Genomic DNA, 22,633 nt, shown 5'->3' on the forward strand with positions numbered 1-22,633 from the left:
ACTGCACAAGATTTGAGAGATGCTTTGTGTAATTATAGCTACAGGGAAGTGGAATAATTCTGGGATTTCTACCAAGGGGCTTTGCATGCAAGGGCAAGAATTTGAATTTGGTATATAAAAGCAGGAGGGGCTGCCAGTGAAGTTCAAACAGGGAGATATGAGAATAATTAGGAAGGACTACCGTCTCAGCATCAGTGTGTTGGATTGACAGGAGGTGCTCGCTGTGAAAGATAGGAAAGAAAAGAAAGAAAACAGAACAAAACTGATTGGGTAGGAAAACAACACAAGCAGCAGCAAGATTTTGAAATAGTGTCCTAGGCAAATGATCCAGAGAAAGTACAATGTCAAAGATGACGTTTCTGTAGAGGAAAGAGTGGCAGAGAGGAGCTGGTCGTGATAAGGATTCTTGAAGGAAGGTCAGAAGTTTAGTTTTGGCCATGCAGAATTTCTGTTGCTCTGGCATCTCCTCCTGGCGTTTTCTTGTCAGTGTTGTGGAACTGAGTGGAATTGAATGATGTTGTAAGGGTGTCAACCTGAGATTTGAAACCACATTTGAAACTACATTGGCAAGGTGCATGTGGAGGCTCAGAACTAAAATGATGGCATTTGAGGCAAATGTTTTTAGTGAACCTCTGTTAGAAATGAAAATATTAAATGAATGGGCAGATTTGGATAAGCAGGACAAGGGAATAACTTTATGGGCTGAAGAAGTTTAGAGTGAGATTACAAAAGATGAACAGGGAAGTACGTGAGTTTAATAGCTGGAAGAATCGGGGTGCCTGGAAAATAAGCTGGAAAATAAGTTGGTGTTTGTCCTGGGAAAGAGGGAGCTAATGGAGCTGAAACTAAATTTGTCTAAAAGTCAGCAAAATCAACAATTTGCAGAGGGAGAGGGGAGCCTTCAAGGAGATAAATGTGTATTACTTATTGGTAAATTTACAAAGGGAAGTTGAGCTAGTTATTAAGGTTTCACGCTTTGAATCAGTAGCAGATTATAAAGATAAAGCCCTGACTTTGTGTTCAAACTTCCAATTTTTACAACTTCCAATTGTTTGTCTTGAGTAACTGCTATGCAGATACATCTTAACCAATGTTAATAAAATTGGTGGCTATATATTCATAATTATGTTGTGTCATTTTTTGACTGGTATGTTTATGCTGAGTCTTTTTGTTTGTTTCTTACCATAGTTGTTCTTCTCATGACCTGTCAAACTCGTGGGATCAGTCAAGTCTACATCGCACTTCTGACCAATTCAGCTCTTTGGGAAGTATGGACAGCTGGGACCACACTCCACAAGTAGCCCAGTATGGAAGACTTTATTCTGCAAGGTCTAATAGTAGCATTGATCATCTAGGCAGCCAAAGTAAGCGGGATTCAGCCTACGGGTCTTTCTCCACAAGTTCTAGCACCCCTGACCACACTCTATCCAACACAGACACTTCCTCGACAGAGAACATGCTATACAAAGTAGGCCACTGGGAGACTGCTAAGCATGGAAACAAGTCTGGCCAGTTCTTGAATGACAGCAGTGGAATAGAGGACAAACCTGGTTATTTGCCAGCTCCTATCCAATACGAGAACAACAAAAGTCCTAGAACAGAGGAACATCCTGATGCTAAGCTCACTAGCTCTGGAAGATCCAGTTTTGGACCTGTCTGGTATGTTCCTGATAAGAGGAAGTCTTCGTCTCCCCCCCCCCCGCCTCCACCTCTTCGTAGTGACAGCTTTGCTGCTACCAAAGGCCATGAGAAAGCCCATGGCCCTGTGTACTCAGAGAGTGCCAGCACGCAGCACTTTACAGCCCTGAACAGGTCTCAGCCCAGGAGCGACTGGAACTTGGACACTGTGGAGCAGCAGCGGCGGCCCTCCAGAGCATGTGACAGGAGGGTCAGCAGCTCAAATTATAAATCTGATCTCAGTTCAGAACACACTTTTTCTTCGACTGGTGAAAGTTACAATAGTAATGCAGGAACTGTGAACAAACTGCAGTTGTCCTTGTCCAGCACTGATGTTCGGTTTGCACAACCTACTTACAGTTACCACCACCAGCACCAGTACAGTGATGAAAGCACTTTTTTTCACAATGCAAGAATCTTAGCTGAGCCTAAAGATCAGCAACATTATCTGTCCTATAGTGGTATTCAGGAGTTACCTACAGATCATTTTCATGGCTACAGTCCAAACCAAGCCAGTCTGCTCAACACTTCAAACAGTGCTGCTGAACAAAAGGTGGACAACACTGGACAGAGTCGCTATTATTGTGTGACAGCAAAACAGCCTGCTCAGGGAAGCTCAAAGCCACTACAACTCAAGGACGACAGCTGGAAACCTGCAGTGGGGACTGATGCATCACTTGGACCTCACGAAAATCCTGCAGTTGTCACAATGATCCAAAAACCAAAATACTATCTACCTCAACAATCTGTTGAATCTTCACTGAAAGGGTGTGAGAACAGTAGTCATTACCCAGTGGACAGAGAGGGCGATGCTAGGTGTGCTGTAGTAGAAGAAGCTAAAAAACCCAGTCATACTGAAAAGTCTGGGCAAAAGAAAAACTCTGAGAGCATCTCTGAGGGAAGTGAAACTAGATACAGTCAACAGGAGTATGTAAAAGGCTGTGTCCTTACCACTGAAAACAGGTCTGCTCAGAAAGATTTTAGGTGGGGGAAAGATGAGAGTAGCAAGATTTCTCCTCAGAAGACCCCAATGTTGCACTCTTTAGCTCAGGAAGGGAAAAAACACTCTGACAACAGCCCAGAAGCGGTAACAGAGCGACAGGCCCCATTTGACACTCACTTGTCTAAACAGGCACGAAGGAGTGATCGTTTTGCAACAACCCTGAGAAATGAGATCCAAATGAGAAGAGCAAAGCTGCAGAAAAGTAGAAGCACTGCTATGTTAGTAGGTTCATCTGAAACGGAGGACTGCAATGAGACCTGGAAGCCAGATTCAGCAGAAAATGTCACCGCCTCCCCAGACACTAACTTCACCAGCAGCTACAAAGATCACCTCAAGGAAGCACAGGCCAGGGTTCTGAGAGCGACGTCCTTCAAACGGCGGGACTTGGAGCCCAGCCCCGCTGAATATCTCCCCAGGTCACCTGAACGGAAAACTGGTGGTTATAACTCTTCGTTACTGGCTTTGGTTTCTGAAGATGTGTCTGGATTACTCGAGGCTACACAAGCTAAACTGAACCCTACAGGGAGTGGCACTCACCACGTTTCTCGCATTGGAGCTAGGAAGAGGTTCACAACAGAGCAAAAACTGAAGTCTTACTCTGAACCTGAGAAGATGAATGAGGTGGGGATGTCAGAGGATGAGTGTCGTGCTCATTGCTGTCCAAATACAGCTGAAGAAGCTCTGGGCTCGTTTGCAGACAGGTGGAAATTTTTTGAAGAAACAAGTAAGCCTGCATATAAGAAATCAGCACAGAAACCAGCTCCCCACAGTCTAGCTGAGGGACAGCCTGAGAGGCCAGATAGGAAAGCTCACTGTGGACAAGAGGGAGAGGAGTCATGGTGTGAGAGAAGAGGTCGGGCAGCCTCTGTTGGACTTGAAACTGCACATGCTTCAAAAAATAACGTCCACCACAGAGGCAGCAATAAGGCTACCGATAGGACTGTGAAATCTGAACAGCCGCAGCGCCTGGGAACCTTTGCAGAGTATCAGGCGTCGTGGAAGGAGCAGCGGAAGCTGATAGAGACAAGGAGCTCAGGAAGGTACCACTCAGCCGATAATATCCTTGATGCAGGCCACGAACAACATGAGAAACCCCAATACACCCATGAGAGGTCTAGATCATCCCCTTCTACTGATTTTTACAAACAGGTACAAGTGTCTTTTGCATTATCCTTTAAATTGCCTGAGGTGGTGGGGGGCAGGAGAGTGGTGAAAGGGGAAAGAGATAATTTTTATGAAAATTTCCAATTTAGGAACACAATGTGGTATGGTGTTTGCTTTTGTCAGTAAGGGAGTAATTGTTATAGGTAGGTCTCGTAAGTAAAACGAAGAAGATCAAAGTTGTTACTGCACAGGAATTGAGTGTAGCAAAGAGTAACTGGATCAAGTAATTTCTTGTGTATAGTAGCCAGATAGAAGAAAACAACCTGGTTGATGTGAAAATATCCTCTTTTTTACAGTAGAGGTACAGGAGGATCAAAGCAATCTTCACCCAGAGTTATTTCCTCATTGGTGTGTCTGCCTTCCCCATGTTAAGGCTTTCAGTTTTCTGAAACTATGAAGAAAAATGTTCTAAGGGAAAATAATATCTACTTTTGTCCAATTTTTTAATGGTCTAATAATTTTCCATGGATTTCCTCTTTTCTTCTAAACTTGCTTGATGCAAAAGCTATGTAGGACAAAGCTTCTGCCTAATAAAGTTTAGAGATTAAAAATATGCCTGTTAATGTTAAAGCTACACTACAGCAACAAATGAAACTGCTTAGTGTTTTATTTTATGTCAGTTTGCTTGATTTAAGATATATAAATTTATTCCTTAGAGAGATGCCAAATGTCTGTTCAACTTGCAAGTAAATATTAAGTTAATCTTTAACTGAGCAGGGCCAGCGAATGGTTGGCAGGTGGCAGGGGAAGTAAACAAAGAAACCAAGTCTCTTAAGTTCTCTGTTTAAAAGATGTTGTTCAAGCTGCTACAAGATTGCCTGATATGTATAAGAAGTCACAGGGTGTTCAACCTGTGTTGAACTTCACCTTATGCAAGAAAAGAATTGAGGCAATGCAGTTGTATACGATTTTTTCTTTTTTCTTCCCTCTTGGTAAAAACATTGCATACATACACATCCACACAGCACCTCTGTGTTTGTGTGTTTATACAGGGAGTAGAAAGAGAATAGCTCAGAAAGAAACAAAATGTGTTGATCTCTAAAAGTTGTGGACTCTTTTTCTTTAAGTTTGTTGTGTCTTTAAGTTTTGCAAAAGCTATTTTTGAACTCTATGTGCAGACTTAACTATGCGGATAATTTACTAGGGTAGAGATTCCAAGCACTGGAAATATTCACCTGGAAGTTATTTTGAAAATTAAATTAACTAAATTATTAAATAATTGCCTACCCAGCAGAAAAATAATCATATAATCTATTCAATGTATGCATTTCTGGTTTATTAGTCAGTGCCTTTAAGTTCAGTATAGGCCTCCTGGGGCAAAAAGCAGACACCTGTTTAGGCACCTGGAAAATATGGTGATAAGTGCATTGAAGATGCTTACAACAGACTGAAGTAAATAAAGATGTTGTTTCGCATATATGATTCAGATGATTCCTGTGCTAATGCGCAATTAAATTTCCTGTAGGTTCAGTGTTTGTAATGCAAAGCTATGCTTTGGGTGTGGTTGTTTGAAGATAGTGAGATAATAAAATTCTGGAACAGCGATGTTGTGTGTTTTACTGAGAAATGAAAGTACGCGTTCAGGGATTCAAAAGCTGGTGCGTACTTGCCTCTTCTATAATGTGAGGAACTCTTCTGTAACTTATTTGCCGCTTTTTTTTTGTCTTTGCCAAATGGAAGTTGCGAAGGTTTATATAAATCTTAAGCTCTTCTGTAGATCAGCAAAGTAGAGCAGTAACTCGAGCACAGCCAGGTCGGTAGTGCTACGCAAGAGGTCACACAGCATACTGTACCACTTAAAACCAAACAAGCTTAAGACATGCTATGCTGTTGACTTCATGTATATTCAAACAGAGCAAACCCACAAATAAGAGGTTCCATAATCACAGATTTTTTTCAGGAGTCTGAAACATGATGACTTGGTGTCTTACTTGTGCTATAAACCACTTTTAGGAAGTCTCAGTTGAAGTAAGGAGGCAAGCAGAGGATTTAAAGGAAGATGGGAAGCGTATGTTCTCTAAAGTTAACAGTCTGGATGAAAGGAACTGCACTGTAAGGTGAGTATTTCTTAATTTCTGTCTTTAAGAGATTTCTTACGACAACTCTGATCTGATCTTTTCCTGACCCAAACTGGAGGTTTTAGTATGATGATTTCAGAGTTTTTGCAATGCCTTTTTCCTTTGTTTCCTTCCTTCTCCCCACATACTTCAACGTACATGGTAGAATTAATGTTGGGACTGAAATTTATGGAGACTCTAGGGTGAGCTTGAAGAAATTGTCAAGTGTTGAGTGTATTACAGCTTGTTCAGAGCCAGATGATGTTTATTAGTGTGCATGAAATGATTCAGATTTTTTTCATATTTATCAGTTACAGGTTTGGGGTGGGGGGGTGGCACGGTGGGAATGCTTGAGGTTTCCCAAAAGAGTTTTCCAGTATTATCCTTGGCAAAGACAGCATCCTACTACTGGAACACAGTAGTGCTGTAAATTGGACTTTTCTCTGCTTGTGCCTTTACAGAATGCAGTATGTGAACAGAAGCCACCAAAAGTTGTTTTTCCGATTTGATCAGCTCTGCTTTTCTCTGTTGATTCATGTTTTAATTAAACTGTACAATATTTTCAGACCCTTTTCAAATGCATGACTGTATGAACAATGCAGTTCAAGACCTTAAATGTCTAGCATGCAGAGGGGTGCCCGCAGTATGCTGGAGCCGTTGTAATGTAAGCAGTGATTTCAGTGATCGCTGATACTGCAGCTGCTTAAGTGGCATGTGGCAGCTGAACTGAGATTGTGCACATGCTGCTATCACCAAGTTTGATAGCTCCCTTTTTTATAACAGAGGAAACGGTATAGGAAACAGTATAACAGTATAGGAAAAGTAATTTCTATGGGCTTTTCTCAGTGCTATAAATGGTATTAATCTCTCAAGGGGAGAGTGAAGTATGAACTGTAGCAAACACGTACTCTAATCGTGACCATAAGAGCTTGTAAAAAATTAGTAATTATTTGTGGTTTTATATGGTTGTATTTTGCATTGCTTATGGCCCAGCTGAAAAGACCATCTGCTATTTTTCTAATTCTTTGTAGCCCTTTGTACTTATCGTAGTGATTTCAAAATGAATAGCCCATGAGGGTGTGAACGTGTGCGCAGGCGCGTGGAAGGGAGCTTGAGCTGGAGGGGAGGGAAGGAGGGGAGGGAGAAGGGGAGGCGGCAGCACAATCAGCCGGGAGCAGACGTGCTTCTGTAGGCAGACGACATCTCTGGACAAGTAAAATGATTTCCATCCATCAGTGCTGAACCCTAGTCACAAAAGCATGTGAATAATACTCCTACGCCAGCATTTTAGCAGTGTTTGTGCAGCACAATTCTTGCTTTATAATCACGGAATCCATGAAAATCACATGACTGGGCAGCAGCTGCAATAACTTTATTTTTTTTTTAGCCGAAGCCTATTTTGACATACTATTTCAGATTTAGTATTTGGCCATTTCATCGCATTACAGGAGGTTTTGTAAAATGGTCTCTTTTGCAGTCTTTCCCTCAGCACTTGTGTTATGCAGAGGGCTTTTATGTCTTCCGTGTTCAAAAAGCTAAATAAATAAAATCTCTCATTTGGGCATTTAATTCCTGTGTTATGAACTAACACTGCATGATGATGATTGGCTGTCCTGTGGGAAATAATATGTATTTCCATGTACTCTTTTTTTAACAAGGCGTTCCTGTGCTCGAAAGGCACTGGACTCATCATGACATGAAATAATTTTATGATTTTTTTGAGCTGCCCTAAAGGCATTTAGTTTCCTACTTTTAAAAGCTAGCAATCTGCAAGTGGCTAGCAAATCTACCTAATCTGTGGTATATTCTAGAACGTGAATATTAACCAAACCTAAGGTTTTCCTTGTGGTCATATTTAATATTTTCTTTAAACATTTGGTGTTGGATTATATTGCTGATGGCCCTTATTTTGTGCTGCTGAGGCCTATGTGCTACAGTTGCCTTTGTGCTACCAAAGGCAGTGTGACCATGCTGGATGCAGGAGTAGCCCTTCAGCATTTGTGTGGGTTAGATGTGCAGGGACCCAAGCTTAGAGCCAGCTGTGGAGTCCACAGGTGCCTTCTCTGGGTTAGAGGCTGCCCAACTCTACAGGGTGCCTCTGGCCTCACTCCTCCCCTCCAGCTGTTTTGCAAAAAAATGAACAAATTGGGTTTTAAATAAACTTTTGAATGTTTACTGTTACAGCTTCCCTGATTATTTTCAAGAGAAATACAAGTCTTTTTAATGCACTGAATCTAGAATGGAAAAGGGTTGGAGTATTGTAACAGAAAATGGTTAAAAACAACAACAACAAAAAAAGTGCTTGATAAGCAATTTTTTTCTCGTGGGGTTTTTGCTGCTGGTTCATTTTGCTACAGTATTTTTTTGGTGCTCTTTTTTTAGCACACAGTTGCAAAACCAAAATTGACATTACTTCTGAAAGTTGGGGTTTTTTTAAAGTTCATGAAGATAATTTGTGAATTCCTTTCATCTTTGGGCTGTATTTTTCCCCTCTGAGATTACTGAGTGCTTCCAATGAATTCAGGTTGTTTCATCTGCCTTTTTAGAAAAGCTACAACATGTTGTTCCAAATTGCAGTATTTAATAGCTTGGAGTATTATTTTTATAGGAAGATAAAGCCATTAAAGTTCATAGTAGCCATTATCATCTCTCATGCAAGAACCAAGCCACTCTTGTTATGAACTTAGAGGGATGCAAACAGTCATTTGACATGAGCTGAATATTTTTATACTGAGGCTTGATGCAATTCTAAGTACGTTTTTATCTTTAGGACTGCTTTAAAAGTGTTATATGAGTCTGATCTGTAAAACAAAAGTTGATGCTTTTTGTTTTCAATGATGCTACTCTTCCTATTTCAAATTAGTTACAAAAGTTTTTAGCCTTTTACAGATGTAAAGTCTGTCCTTCTTTAAACAGGTGTCTCTTTCTGGGTTTGTCAAATGACATATGCTGGTAATATAATTAACTTCCCTACAGATGTCTCCAGAATTTCTAAACCAACATAGCCCTTCAAAAGGTTAAAGATGGAAATGTGTGCTCTGGCCTGTAGTCTGTGGCTTCCGGCAGGATGACGTGGAACACACAAAAGCCAATCTGCATCAAAAGGATAGTGCTTTATGATCTAATTCTTAAGACTGCCATTTACTAGCGATGTTCACAGCCATTGCTTTTCCTTACTTTCTAAGAACATTTGACTTGAATCTCTATTAGTTTGTTTCTGCAGTGTCTATGAAAATTACATAATTTCAAAAATGAAAAAGGATTTATGAGATCACAGGTCACAGAAAATCTTTCAACATTTAATAGGTGTCAAGTACAAGAGCACGTGCATGTCAAGTATGGGACCACATCATGACTCAACTCTAATTAAACACTGTAAGACATTTCTTTTAGAGCTTTCATGCCTTACCTAGTCACTCCTCTCTCAGCTCTTGAAGACAGAGGAACAGCCTTTACCATACAAAAACAAAGTAAAAGTCATTCTTGATGCCTAAGTTGACCTAAATGACCAAGTTTAATGTTCTAACCAGAACTACATGAGCAAAATGTTTTCACCTTCCTCCCTTTTCCTCTTGAGGAAGAAATGGTATAATCTTGGGCAACTGCTTCCTTACAAATCAGTGAAAAATTACTTGGGCAAATCTTTCATGCATGTATTAACAAGCTTCAATATTTTATGGTGCAAAAGAGGTCTAAGTTCTCTGTTCTACACGTCACCTACAGCTGTTGTCATTTTTCACATAAATTCTTCTAAAGGAAAGAAGTATCTCCTATCAGTTTGCTAAGTATAGAATGACCTAACATAGTATTTTGTAGGAAATAAATCATAAAATATGCATGATTATTTTTTATCTGATGTGCAGTGTACTAACAATTTCTACGTTCATTTTATTCAAGAGCTTATATAGTGAAGTGCCCTCTTTTTAAAATCAATTTAAGTATAATAAGGACTGCTATAAAAGATTAAGTGCTCTTTTTTGAGGGAGATTAATTATTCAGTTAAAGGGAGAAGAAAACATGCTTTTCATGCAGCCAGAACGTACCAGTTTGGTTCAAGTAATGCTTCAGCTCTCTGAATTCCTAATGATAATGAATTTACATGTGAAAATGCTTTCTTGCATGGAGTTAAAAATAAAAATAAATTGCAGTTTTCCCTTTCCAGCAAGTTGTGCAGCTATTTGTCGTCATCAGGAGGAAGTGCAGGAGAGCCAACGTGCGTCTTCACAGGCTTTTAGCTATTAAGGACTTCAAGAACGTGAGCTGCTGAAGCCATTTCTATTTACATTAGCATTTCTTTATCATTAAGAAATGGCTTATTAAGGCATCTGTCAGACCACTTTTTTGCCAATGATGTCATTGTATGTATCATATAGACTAACGGATGATGCAGTACAGTCTTGGGCTGTTTGAAAGTTTGTGTTTTGTCTGAAACTGGGAAAACACTTCTGTGGCTCTTCCCATGCATATAGAGGCAACAAAGGAGAGAGAGTCCAGCAGCATCTATTCATGTATTGGGAGTCCCCTGCCACTTTTCGTCTTCCTTAGATTTCTGTAAATACTTGTAATTTGTACAAGTTTCACTGCCATAAGCCCCTGTGTCTTTCCAGTGTACTAGTGTATGTGACTGACTAATAACAGCTAAATAAATATAACACTTTGAGACAGTGTAACCTTGAATCACTGATACATGAAGGAAGTTGATGGAAGTTGATTCTTCGGAACAGTGCTGCTAGCGCAGGCCAAAGGTGTACCTAGGCAGGTTTCCTTTCTCTGACTGAACAGTGGCGGATGCTTGGAGAAAACAAAAACAAGGCAAACACAGAGCCATGCTGCTGGGTATCCTTGCCCAGACTCTGCTGATCTGCAGCAAAAAGGTTCAATCCTAAGTATTTGTGGTTAACAGCCCTCGATGAATTTTTCTTTCAGAAAATTGTCTAACTGGTTTTGGACCCACAGCGACTTTTGACATCCATAGCTTTTAGTGCTGATGTGTTGTGAGAAAAAGCACCTCTTCTGCAGAGGACGGGTGGCATGTCTCCTCTGTGAAAGCTGTTGTATGGCTTTGCCCATCTTTATTTTCTTCTCTGTGTCTTTCCACATTCTCCTATGTTCTTTTTGGAGCAGTGGGAGAACTGCAACAACATTAGGGTACACTGTGAATTCATAAAGTAACATAATGTTTCCTTTATCTTAATGTTTTTCTTTCCTTTTTTTTTTTTTAACTGCTATGGAGTACAGAGATGATATGTTCATAGAACAGTCTGTGAAATCCAGCTTTTCCTTCCTGCATAGCAGTAATTTTAGTTATACATCATTGTATTTGTTGCTGAGGTATAGGAAAAGCTATCCTGTGGGTTGCTTTGCATTTATTAAATCTGAATTTCATATGTTGTTTTATGGCCCATTCACTTCATGATAGGAAATATTCGGCTTGTGTCTTTATTACTCAGAATAATTTTCCTCACAGCAGCAACTGTTGCCACCTTCTTTTTCACCCTTTCGTAAATCATCTAGGTCTAACCATTCCTGTTGATCATGTGATGATGCAAGTGAGGACTTTGTCCCATGGCAGTCAAATTTTTAAGAGCCTCTGGTGAGGATAATTTTTTCCTTTTCTTTTTTTTTTTTTTTAAGAATCCTCTAAAACTCCAGATAGTCTCTGTCATCCAGATCACTGTTGTCCACGTGTGTAGTGACTTTCTAAGAATAGTAATGCGTCTGAGACACGGCTTTTCTGTACGAGCCCAAATAATTCTTTGTCATTTTAACATGCTAGTTAGTGCAGCTGCTGAATCTCTTAATATAATTTCTACCTGTTTGCTTAATTTAAATGTTAAGTTTATGGTTCTGAAGCTCTCCAGATTCATAATGAATATTTTTTTACTCTTGCTCTCTTTCTCTCCTCCTCTTGTCTTCAACACCCTCACACCTTCCCTCCCCAAACATTGTATGTGTCACTTTGCTCAAGCAGTTGCCCAAGTATCAGAGGAACGTGTAGTTGTGCATCACAGCTACTATATCAGCAATTTCCTAGGAGAGTTTCAGGTGATCATCATCTCGTCCAAGTAACTCATGACTACTGGCTTAATGGTGGACAGCATCTGAGAACTCCTGTATCAGCTGTTCTTTGCTCATGGAGATGTGAAGGGGAGTCCATGTTGGTGTTCTGCTGCGGCCTTATTTTCTTCGTATTCTTACTATTGTACTTTTGGCCCTATAATCTGTCTGGCAGGTACCTGTGTTTGAAAAAGCGCTTTTTTTTTCCCCTCCTTTTTTGTCCTAACACCTTTAAGAATTTGTACCTCAGACTTTTTTTTTCCCCTTTTTTTCTTTTTTTTTTAACCTTACTGTGTTTATACATCTGTTTTGCTAAAATAGTTCTGGATTTTCCTTATTTGGGTAGGACATTAATTCTCTGGTGGATGTCCTTTTAATTACTGTTTAATCCAGCCTTCAGAGGTGACAGAGAGGGGAGGAAAAAGGGTGGTCTTCTGGGTTTTTTGGTAGGTGTTATGCATTTTCTGAGTTTCATATATTTTATCTTCTGTTGCACGTTGTGTCTTAGCATTACGCCATCTGGCTTGTTCCTTTTAAAAATATTCCTCTCATGTATGTAAATGCCCTTTTCAACATTAAATACCACAGTGTGGATCCTTGATCTTTCAGGAATGACTAATCTAAATACATATGGCCACTGGCACAGGGTAGCTCTTCAGTAGCAAAGTTCTGAACCAGATTCTTCTCATACCTCAGGATCAAGGCAGGAGTTGCATGATAAATTGTCCCACTTGTAGTCTTTTTCTTCCTCCTGTTGTCCATATTAAAACTTTTTTGCTTGAGTTGAGAGATGCATGGCTCTTCAAGAACATCCCAAATGCATTATTTCGGGATCTGGGATTGGTTGTGGCTAAATGCGAGTGCTGAACCTTTCAGGCTTCTCCCACTGCCTTCCCATTCCTCGCTCTCCGAGCCGTGCTCAGCCCAGCGGCTGTCAGGTGCACGTCCTGCAGGTTGGTGTGATGCTCTGCTCTGGCTCACTGGCAGCTGCGGGATCTCATTAAAGGGGTGCTGGACTATCTCCATAGCCTGCGCTTCGTTTACAGTATGCTACAGTAATGTAGCCCTGTTTCTCCCCCATCCAATTTGCTCATTCCCCACACCCTTGAAAGTGTGGCTTCTCCCTCTGCCTTTCTGAGGTGAATTTTGAATTCCTGTTTCTAAACTTGAGGGTAGCTACCCCACCTCATATACCCTTTTTTTCTACTTCCAGCTTCTTATTACTGAGTGAAGTTCCTTTTGCTTAATTGCTGCTGGCACATCTGCTGTCCACTGTGCATGCAGTGACAGCAAGGGGTATGCGAGGCCACCGTGGTCTGGTGAAAGAAGTGTTGGATGGTAGTTTCTTCTTATGGAATGTTTCCTCCCCTGCCCCCAAAGATAAGTGTTACCAAGCATGAGAAGTTGGGAGAAGTCCTAGATGCGATTCTGAAGGTACTGAAATTGGGGGCAGGCAAAAGGAATGGCACGCAACAAAGTTTGTGGAGAGAGAAACAGTGATAAATTTTGTAAGGATTAGTCCATTTTTGTGTTCCGTTTTGGTTTTACTGCTTTCCCTGGAAAGAGGATTAGAATGAAAAGTATCTAAAGACTAAGTTTTCGTTGCATCACTTGAAATCCAGCTATCTTCTTGTGGCTATTTTATTGATAACAGTTGAGTAGGGAGATTAGAGATAATACAAGATATAGTCTCCAGTGGTTATACTCATAAAAGCATCATATGCTGATGCATTGTAAATTTTATTTTCCCCTAAGTTACTTGATGAAAAACATCTTTGGAAATAGGTGACTGATTTGTCTCCTTAGTGCACCAGTTCATATATTTCTAACATATGGAGTGGCTTTACGGTGTTGCAGTACTAAAAGCTAGCCTGTGAAATGTTCACCTTCTGCTATAAACCCTTAGGCAACATGGATTATGATTTGCTGTCACAGAGGAGACTGTTTATGCCAGTAAATTTGAGTAAAGTTTTGTGCTAAAAAATAACGTGACAGCTATTACTTCCATTTCTCTGCGTGGGCCAACCAGACTTGCTACAGTCTGTTAACCAGTTGTGTTTTATTATGTAAACTGGTGAGTTTTCTTGAAGTCGTTCTCTATCTTGAAATCAAATAGACAGCTTTGGGAGATATAAAATTTTTAGGGGAGATAAAAAATTTTAGGGGAGGATATTAACTGGATATCACTGCTGTATCATAATATCTAACTGCTGTGTGTGATTTTTGCATGCAGTTTAAATAACATTTTCCGCTTAAAGTGGTCATCTTTAAAATTATCTTTTAATACATATTAAAGCCTTATCCACAGTTTCTCTATTAAGACTTTAATGTGTTCTTGTAGAAAAATTGAAAAGAGTTTAAGCTTTGCTCTGATGAAGGCCATTATGCCTTTGGTTTCTAAAGATGGAGCGTGGGGGTGGTAATTTGCACATGCGGCATGAAAGCATTTAGTTCTTTCCTTGCAGAATCTCCTGCAAGAGAGAGTGCCTGTACACACCACACATGCAAAAAAATTCAAGCTGGAGGGCTGTTGATGAAGACTCTCCTCTAAAATTAAAGACTTGGTTATTTGAACATTGTTCAGAAAGGAGCCTAGTAACACACTGATCTTTTTAAATCATTTAAAATACTTAAAACTTAAGGAACTGTTGTGGCTGAAATGCAGATCATGATTTTCACAAATGAAAGGAAAAACCCTTAAAAAATTAAAGGACTTTTAAAATCTTTTTTTTTTAATAACTAAATCTGGGGGGTGGGGGTGGGGGAAAGGAAAAGCTTTGAAGTGTCTGAGATCTTTTCCCTGAGGTCAGAAGTTTCTGATGATGTAACGTACAATACAGACCAAGCCTTCACTTATCAAGGTTAAAGTTGACGGGGCTTGTATGAACTTGTCAATCATAGGAAGCAGGCAAAAACAAGCCAGCTGTTGTGAGGCATGGCTTTGAAAATCCTCTGTGTTACAGTAAATGAGACGCAGAGGTTGAGACAGATTCAGTTCTGCGAGGCTTTCAAACTGGCTGGCACATTTGCAAGGATGCAAAGCTCACGTATCCAGTGAATATGGGTAAACAGCTGTAAATCCTGGTAAGATTGTCTTGTCTTTAGTGTTAAAGCGTGAGAGAAACAACTAGAGGCGCGCGCCTTAATTACCTTCTTCTGTCAATTCTGAACAGAAATTTGCAGTATTAATTCATACAGTATTTCTTTTGTTCTCCAGGTCTTTGAGTACAGGCTGTGCCTTCTGTCCCTATCAGCAGAAGCTACAGTAGCAAATTAGGAACGATGCAGCGCTTGGTACAGAATTATTTTGCTTAGCGTAATCGACTGCTCTGTCCACTGATGGGTTGGGAGAATAGGGGGAAAACGTGAGTTAATTCCAGCTAAGATGCTCTGTGTGCATATGCTCGCACACGCGCACTGTTTTTAGCAGCTTTTGTTTTCACAGTTGGCATCATGCACACTGGAATTAGAAGGCAGTGCCTTTCAAAAATATTTGTTTTCTGGACTGAGGGCTGCAGTGCTGTTGTTGTGGCTCGGGGTGCCAGGCTCGGGGTTCCTCTCGGCTAGGGGTGGTGCGAGAGCTTTTCATCTTGTTATTTTCCTGGCAAGCCTGTTACTGTGAGTGCAGGCTCGCATGAAGACCTTTTCGACAGCAGCAGGAGATACTAGCTGGGAGTGTAAGAGAATTGGATGTGACTATTGGAAGCAAGCGGTGAGTGCAGCTCTGAGTGAAAAGACGGCTATTGAAATGTGTGCATATGCATGTTAATTAATTTAAATAACTGATTTAGGGTGGTTTTTTTTTTCCTTTAGAGATGAGCTACATGTTCATTTTGGTGCCTGCCTGAGAAACCCAGGTGACCTAGCTATTATTCACAAAGTGTTTCATTTTATAGCTTCTGTTCTGTTACTGAATTTTTATTCAGCTGCAAGCAGCTGTTTTCAATAGTAATAGCAACAGGAAAATAGGAACAGCATATCAGGAAAAAAAAGTCTAGATGTAAAAAAAAAAAAAATAAATCAAAGGAGTGGCAACTGGAATGTAGGGGTTTTTCCTAATACATTGACAAAACAATTTTTCTTCGAGCTTTTTTTAACGTGACTGTGATTTCCCTGTTAGCAGTGTTGGAAAGTATTGTCTTTTGTCTCTGCAGTGGTTGCCATTTGTGTAAAATGATAGCTCTTCTTATACTGTTGGGATATTCTGATGATTGAATTCAGTGTGTAAGTACAGAACATATTAACTGGTTGACTTAAGTGAGCAGAAGTCATTTTAATTCCATGCAGGCAATCCCTTGTGTGCTAAGACAGGCATGCAATACATAAAGCAAGTAAGAATACAGCCATAAAAATTATTTTTTCTAGCATTGATTTTTTGATGTGCAGCAGAATGGAGGAGGGGCTTTTATTTTCTGAACTAAGGAAAGAAAAACATCCCTCCCTCGGCCCTTCCCCACAAGATTCTTCCCTTCTGCATAAAGGCCCTTATGCTGTTACGAGAAATTTAATTTTAATTGGATTTGGTTTTTACTGTGGGCCTATGTATTGTGCTGTTACCCATGACTGACCGGCCTACATTTCATCCATCAACATAACTTGGCTTATCTACTGCAGAATTAGAGTCTGTCTATTAAATTTATTCCTGATATTCATGGGGAGAGAGGTAACATTTTTAGAAAGAATGAGAGATGAAAACCCATTGCTGCGTATGATGCCATGCAGGCAGGATGGGAGAGAGATTCTGGTGGGATCAATGGACTGGCGAGCAGTGTCTGTTTTCATATTTCATTCTGTGATAAAGCCAGGTGATAATGCAAGGGCTGTTAAGCTAGAGTGACACTTTGCTTTATCACATTGGGTGCAACAGCTAAGCTGTGTTTAGTGTGAATGACTAAACAGATAGCTGCCGTCAAGGCGCAGATAATGTTAACAGGCATTCAGAGACAGAACTGGAAAACCAAGACTCACATTGTGATAAATGGGTTGTAGTATAACAATGATGTGCCATGGGGTATACTTTGTGAAATATCTTGCTGGTTTTGTACCTTCAGTTGTCTTCTGAAGGGTATCAGGGCATCTCTTTTCTTTCTTCCTTTTTTTTTTTTTTTGAGAGAGAGCATTTTCTCATCATTCAGCATTCATTGTTATTTTCGTCTTAACGCATGCTTTGGTTTTAAGACTGTTTACTTCAGTAGTGCTTCTGGGATGCTAGTTGCCATGATCTGTCTCTTCAGACCAAGGCGGTGAACAGCTCTTCTTCTTGGTAGTGACTTATGTGCTGTGCCTCTTCCTGGAGTGACCATTATGGTACAGTCATCATGATGACTAAATTAACTGTTTTCTGGAGGGTCCTTTATTTTATGCATTTGTCTTTAAAGATTTCTAAGTAGTTTGGTAGTCCAAGCTCTCATGGCATCTTTGGAATATGCTTCATGTGTCACTACATGGTGGATAGTGCACACTGTACTGACTCAGTAGTAACACCAGATACAGTGCTCATCAGAAAAATGGACCACTGGTAATAAAATTGCCCTTGTATTGGATGTCCAAATTGTGGTGTTCTGGTGTCAGTGTCTCCTTGGCATTGCAATAGTAAAACTAATTTGACGATTTCAAAACCTTTGGGGTGCTGGAGCCTCTGAAAGAAAAAGCATGTGGCACTCAGATGAGGACTCAGATACCTAATAGAAGAAAGATGTCTGCATGCGAGTGAAGTGCTGACTCGAGTGATAATCTATAGAGATCTTGGATTTGATTCAGTTGGCTAAACACAGGTGTCTAGTGAGACCTGAGATAGCTCAGCGTATCCCACTTGGCTTCCAGCTACGACCTCTTAGAGGAACTGATACCTTTGAATCTTTAATGTTTCTGAAATGGTATAAGACATCTGTGTTTGGGTAACTAAATTGATCCCCCAGTCAGTGAAACCAATGCGTGATTTGCTTGTAGAGACTACTTTAGGGTGAGCTGAATCTATTAGATTGCATTGACTGTATCAATATGGATTAAAATGTGGTATTAGACCTCACACTTTTTCCTAAATTTCCAACAATCTTACCCGGTGCATCCTGTTCCAACTTTGTAGCAACCTGGTGTGGTCTCAAGCAGAACTGTACTGGGTAGAAGAAATTAGTCTTTGTCTGCAGACTGTTGCAGAAGTGCTTTTGCATCCCACTGTGCCAAGTGCCAGGCAAATACACAATGAAAACACAGTTTCAGCACATAAAGTTCACAGCTGAAGAAGTAGCATATTGGCAAGGGCTCTGCCTATAAACAGAGTTTTGGCATAAGCAAAGAATATGTTTCACAATTGCTTTAAGCCACATAATTATCTGTTTCAAGCTAGGTCGGTTCCTTGATCAGATTTTCTGTGGGGCTGTACAATTCCTACTGCTAATGCAATGGAGAGAGCGGGAAGACAAAATCAGAGTGGACTAAGGAGACTGCCTCTTTTGGCAGAATATCTGCATTTAGATCGGTTTAAAGAGACTGCAGAACTGTGACCTTGATTATGAGGGTGTTGTTGCTGTTGTAGGGTGAGGACTCTTATGGAGGAGTCTTACTCAGGTATGAACGCCTTTTTCCAGTGTAGCTTGTAGTGTTTGAGAAGGAATTTAAGCTAAATCAGAAACAGCCACTCCATTTGCTCTCTCTTGTCCATAAATTAGTTCAGGACATGTTGTTGCTTACATAGCAGTGCTTACGTTTTATGGTGAAACTTTTACACAGAGGTCAGGTCTTTAACAAATGATGCATTTTTCAAATGTTGGCTAATGCATTTTTGCAAAGCTTATCTAGTCTGGGATTTTAAAGTTGAAGTGTCTTGTGGCACTGTTTGGCTTGGCCTGCAGCGTTCTCGAGGAACTGTAAATCAGACAGATAAAAATCAGACACATTGAGTTGATCGAAGTGACTTTCATTTATTGAGATACGACATTCAATCAGATCATTCTACCTCTATGTCCAGATTTAGTCAAATCCTGAGTATGGGGCAAATAAAGGAAGTGGTTTGGGGTTGGTTTTTATGGCAATCAAAAATGTTATTCTTCTGATAGGCATCTATGCATAATGATTCATTTTGGTAATTGCTCATTGACTCCTATGAGCAGGAGTCACTGGCAGGCTCCTATTAATGCATGTGTGTGTATGTGTATATATATCTCTCCATGGTTTAACTTACCTGTAATAGCTTATGCTACTGTCACCTGTCTCTGATTTGTTAGAATAGCCTGTTGTGTTATTGCTGGGGGGGTACGGTGTCTGGACTGGGGAGGAGGCTTGGTTGATTTCCCTGGCTTAGTTTTTGCTTGGCCTTTACATTTCAGTTGTGAGCATGTATGCCTCAAGCTAACAGAGCCAGAAGGAAAGAGGAAGATGTACTCGTCCATCTGGGTAGAAAATACTTAGTGCCATTATGGAGATACACATTTCCACCCCCATGGTGGTAAGCGGTGGTGTTGTGTTTGGTGGCTGTGGCCATGATGTGGCCAAGGTGCAGGCCACAGAGCAGAGCTCCTCGCAAGCTCACCTGGCTGACGAGTGCGCAGCCTCTTGTCTCTCCACACACACCTCCTCTGGGAGAGCTGAGCCCTCTTCTAAATGAGAGCTTCTCAAAAATGTGGAGGACTGTTTTTTGTAATGAAGCAATTCTTTCTTTTTTTGGTTAGAAGAATATTTTGGGTTTCTGCCCCCTTCCCCCCCCCACCCCCCCCCCCACCCCATTTAGATATGAAGGCTCCTATGCTTAATTCCCTTTATATACCTTAAATACCAAAAGCAGGTACGGTAGGAAAGGCTCATGTTAGCCTCCTGTACTAGACTCACCCTTACTGAATACCGCTTTGTATCAACAGCGTAAGTCTGTTGATTACACTTCCTTTGCAGTTCAGGTTAAATGAGCAGTGTAAGTCGTCTGACAGTCAAAGCTGTAATGTCATCGCATGCCAGGGATGGGGAATTTCCCGATTCTGTTGCATCAGGAAGGCTCTTGCATTGGAATAGCTGTGGCATTGTATCATGAGGATGGGGGGAGCTTTGGGTTTGAAAATAACTTAAGAGTTTAACGTTTTGGATGATGACTGGTTTGTTATCTAGAACGAAAGGGGTAATTAAGTCAAATGCCATGTTTTCAGATGACTTAAAACTGTTCTCTCTCACTTTGTGATGTTTGGTTATAAATAAGAAGCTGCTTTCAGTGGTACGTTATCCTTGCATAATTCTATGGGCCTCATTTCTGAAACAGCTGTATTCTGGGCATATTGTTACATGAAGCACCAACAGATTTAAGCTAGCTTAGTGGACTTCTTGGTATTGATAATAATGTAACACCTTTGCAGGTTCTTGCCAGTGTGTTCTCCTGGGGCTTGAAGCTTGCTTTCTTTTCCACTTTCTGAACAGTAAGCTCAAATCTCTCCAAAATAATGTGATAAGCATGTTTTGCATGAGGAGCCACTCACACTGGATGCAAACTAGCCTCAGTGTTGAATGTAGCCACCTTTCCTCAGACCCATCTTCTGTGGCACTGCAAAATGTTTGATTAATGTTGTGGAAGCTGTATGAAGGCACGTATGTAATCTCTGAATTTTGTCTCCGCGATTGCAAATGTAGCATATCTAAATTTCTCTGTGCTGTGATTCTCTATTTCCTTTTACTCTATTTTGGAAGGTGACAGGACTCTAAAGCATTTATTGCTTCTGAGTCAGGGTAGTATTAAACAAATTTGGTTACACGTTTTGGATGTGTAAACGTGTCAGATCGGTGTTATACTCTGTCCTGTTTGCTTCCACCAGCACACCCACTTCTGATGTGCATGTGAAGTTCAGTGTATACTTTGCAAACCAGCTGAGGTAGTGCATGTTATTTATATCTTTGCAACATTTTGTGCTGTGCCCTTGATTATTCCATGCACCTAAGTGCAGCTGTTGTACTGTCTTATGTTATGGCTTATGTATATGAAGATGAATAGAGAGGTCTGAAGAATTTTTTGGCACAGGTGCTCTATGAGAAAATTGTACTCTACATGGGCTATCTAGACAATGAAAAACACTGATTTAAACACAGTATTTCATACTTAAGGCCTGCAGTCTTCATTTGGTAAATATTTCCATGAAAATTCGTGCAACTATTTACAGGCCCAGTTCTGCTTACATTGAACTCACTAGGGAAAACCAGCTGACTAGAGATGCCATGTAACCAAATCTGAATAGTGTTGGTCTTTCTGGCCTTACATCATTTCACTTAACAAAACTGTCCTTCGTCTAGTGTTAAAATAGAAGTCAGTAGATACTGTTCTGTAAAACAGAATTAACTCTGAATTTGTCAGATGACTCAAAGTCATCTGAACCAACTGCTCTTAGTTAAGAGCAATATGAAGAGATCCGAGTTTAAACAATATTCAGCTCCTCATTCACGTTAAATTCAAAATTTACCTGTTAAAATCGAATTTTAAAATTTAACACTTCATATGAGAGAGAGAGATTGTGTATGTGACTGCTCAGGAATTAAATTGTGAAAAAGCCATCTCTCTTGGAATTACAATGCTGTTTTATTACTGACATGTAAAAATCAGCGTGAAGTACAGTTACTAAAAATCCCATACCTCAGGCAGTTCAATGACAATGTCCAGAGTTTTCTTAGAACTTTTTCCATAAGTGCTAAATCACAGATCCAAGGACTAAAAAATAATTAGTTTTGTAATGTAGAATGTAATTTGATCGTACAGGTGTGAAAGTAGAAGCCATATTTAACCAGTTGTCTTCCCACAATACTTAATTTTAAAGATTTGTTTTAATTTAATTAAAATAGTAATGCAGTGTGTAATTGCTCCAAATTTTTTTCTTCTTGAATTTATAATGGACTTAACCTATTACTTATTTTATGTGCTTTTATTGCAAATTTCCTTTTAATACACACTGATACTAACTGCCTATAGACTTATTCTGAAAACTGGTACAGTAAGGTTAATAACCTATTTACATTGAAAATTTAAGTTAACCTTACTTTACAAATAGGCTGAGAAAGATGCCTTCTTCCAAGTCCCCTCGAAAGAAAGCTTGGGCAGTGCACGTCTATAGGGTTACTATTTCAAAATACAGAGACCAGTGCTGTTGGTAGCACAAATGATATTTGCAGCTCTCTTGAAGCCTTTTACTTCTCTGTTGCAGCTTCTTTTCTAAGCTCACAGTGTCTCTTCAGCCTTCTTTAAGCGGAGAGCAAACCTGTCTCCACTCGGGGCTTCAGAGGTACTTTTTCTTGGTTTTTCTGCCTTCTGTTTCTTTCCCAATTTGTTTTTATCTAGTGAGCACAAATGGACTACATGTCTTGTGGCAAAGCACAAGCCTGGAGCTGCGAAAGCCTGTTCCCTGGCTAGAGAAACAGAGAGTGTAAAATTGGAATAAACCCAAAAACATTTCTGTCTAAGATAAGGCCTTTTTGGCCATTGTTTGTCATTTGTGCTGACAGGGCAAGAGAAGTTCAAGTTTAAAATAAGCCTGACTGGAAAATACTATCCTTTCTAAGTTTCCTTTTCTGCCTTTTTTTCAGGAGATGTTAATTTTCCCTTTCCTAGTTTTTTTTAGCTTTGGCAAACATTTTTCTTTGCACTCATTTCATTTTTCACCAGTTATGCAAAAATTCAACCTCCAGATTCGTAATTAAAGTTCATGGTATTCAATTC

General features: G+C 40.1%; 1 protein-coding gene across 2 annotated transcripts in view; it reads left to right on the forward strand.

The window, feature by feature from the left end:
• The window catches only part of SHROOM2 (shroom family member 2), a 125,982-nt gene that overhangs the window by 86,971 nt on the left and 16,378 nt on the right, over positions 1–22,633 (forward strand). For both annotated transcript variants that reach the window (XM_059823601.1, XM_059823608.1), the window contains 2 exons: positions 1,189–3,829; positions 5,798–5,901. In XM_059823601.1, the coding sequence (XP_059679584.1) occupies positions 1,189–3,829; positions 5,798–5,901 (2,745 nt within the window). The remainder of the gene's footprint in view (positions 1–1,188; positions 3,830–5,797; positions 5,902–22,633) is intronic.

This window comes from Gavia stellata, chromosome 1, assembly GCF_030936135.1.
Source record: "Gavia stellata isolate bGavSte3 chromosome 1, bGavSte3.hap2, whole genome shotgun sequence".
In the NCBI taxonomy this organism is placed as follows: Eukaryota; Metazoa; Chordata; class Aves; order Gaviiformes; family Gaviidae; genus Gavia; species Gavia stellata.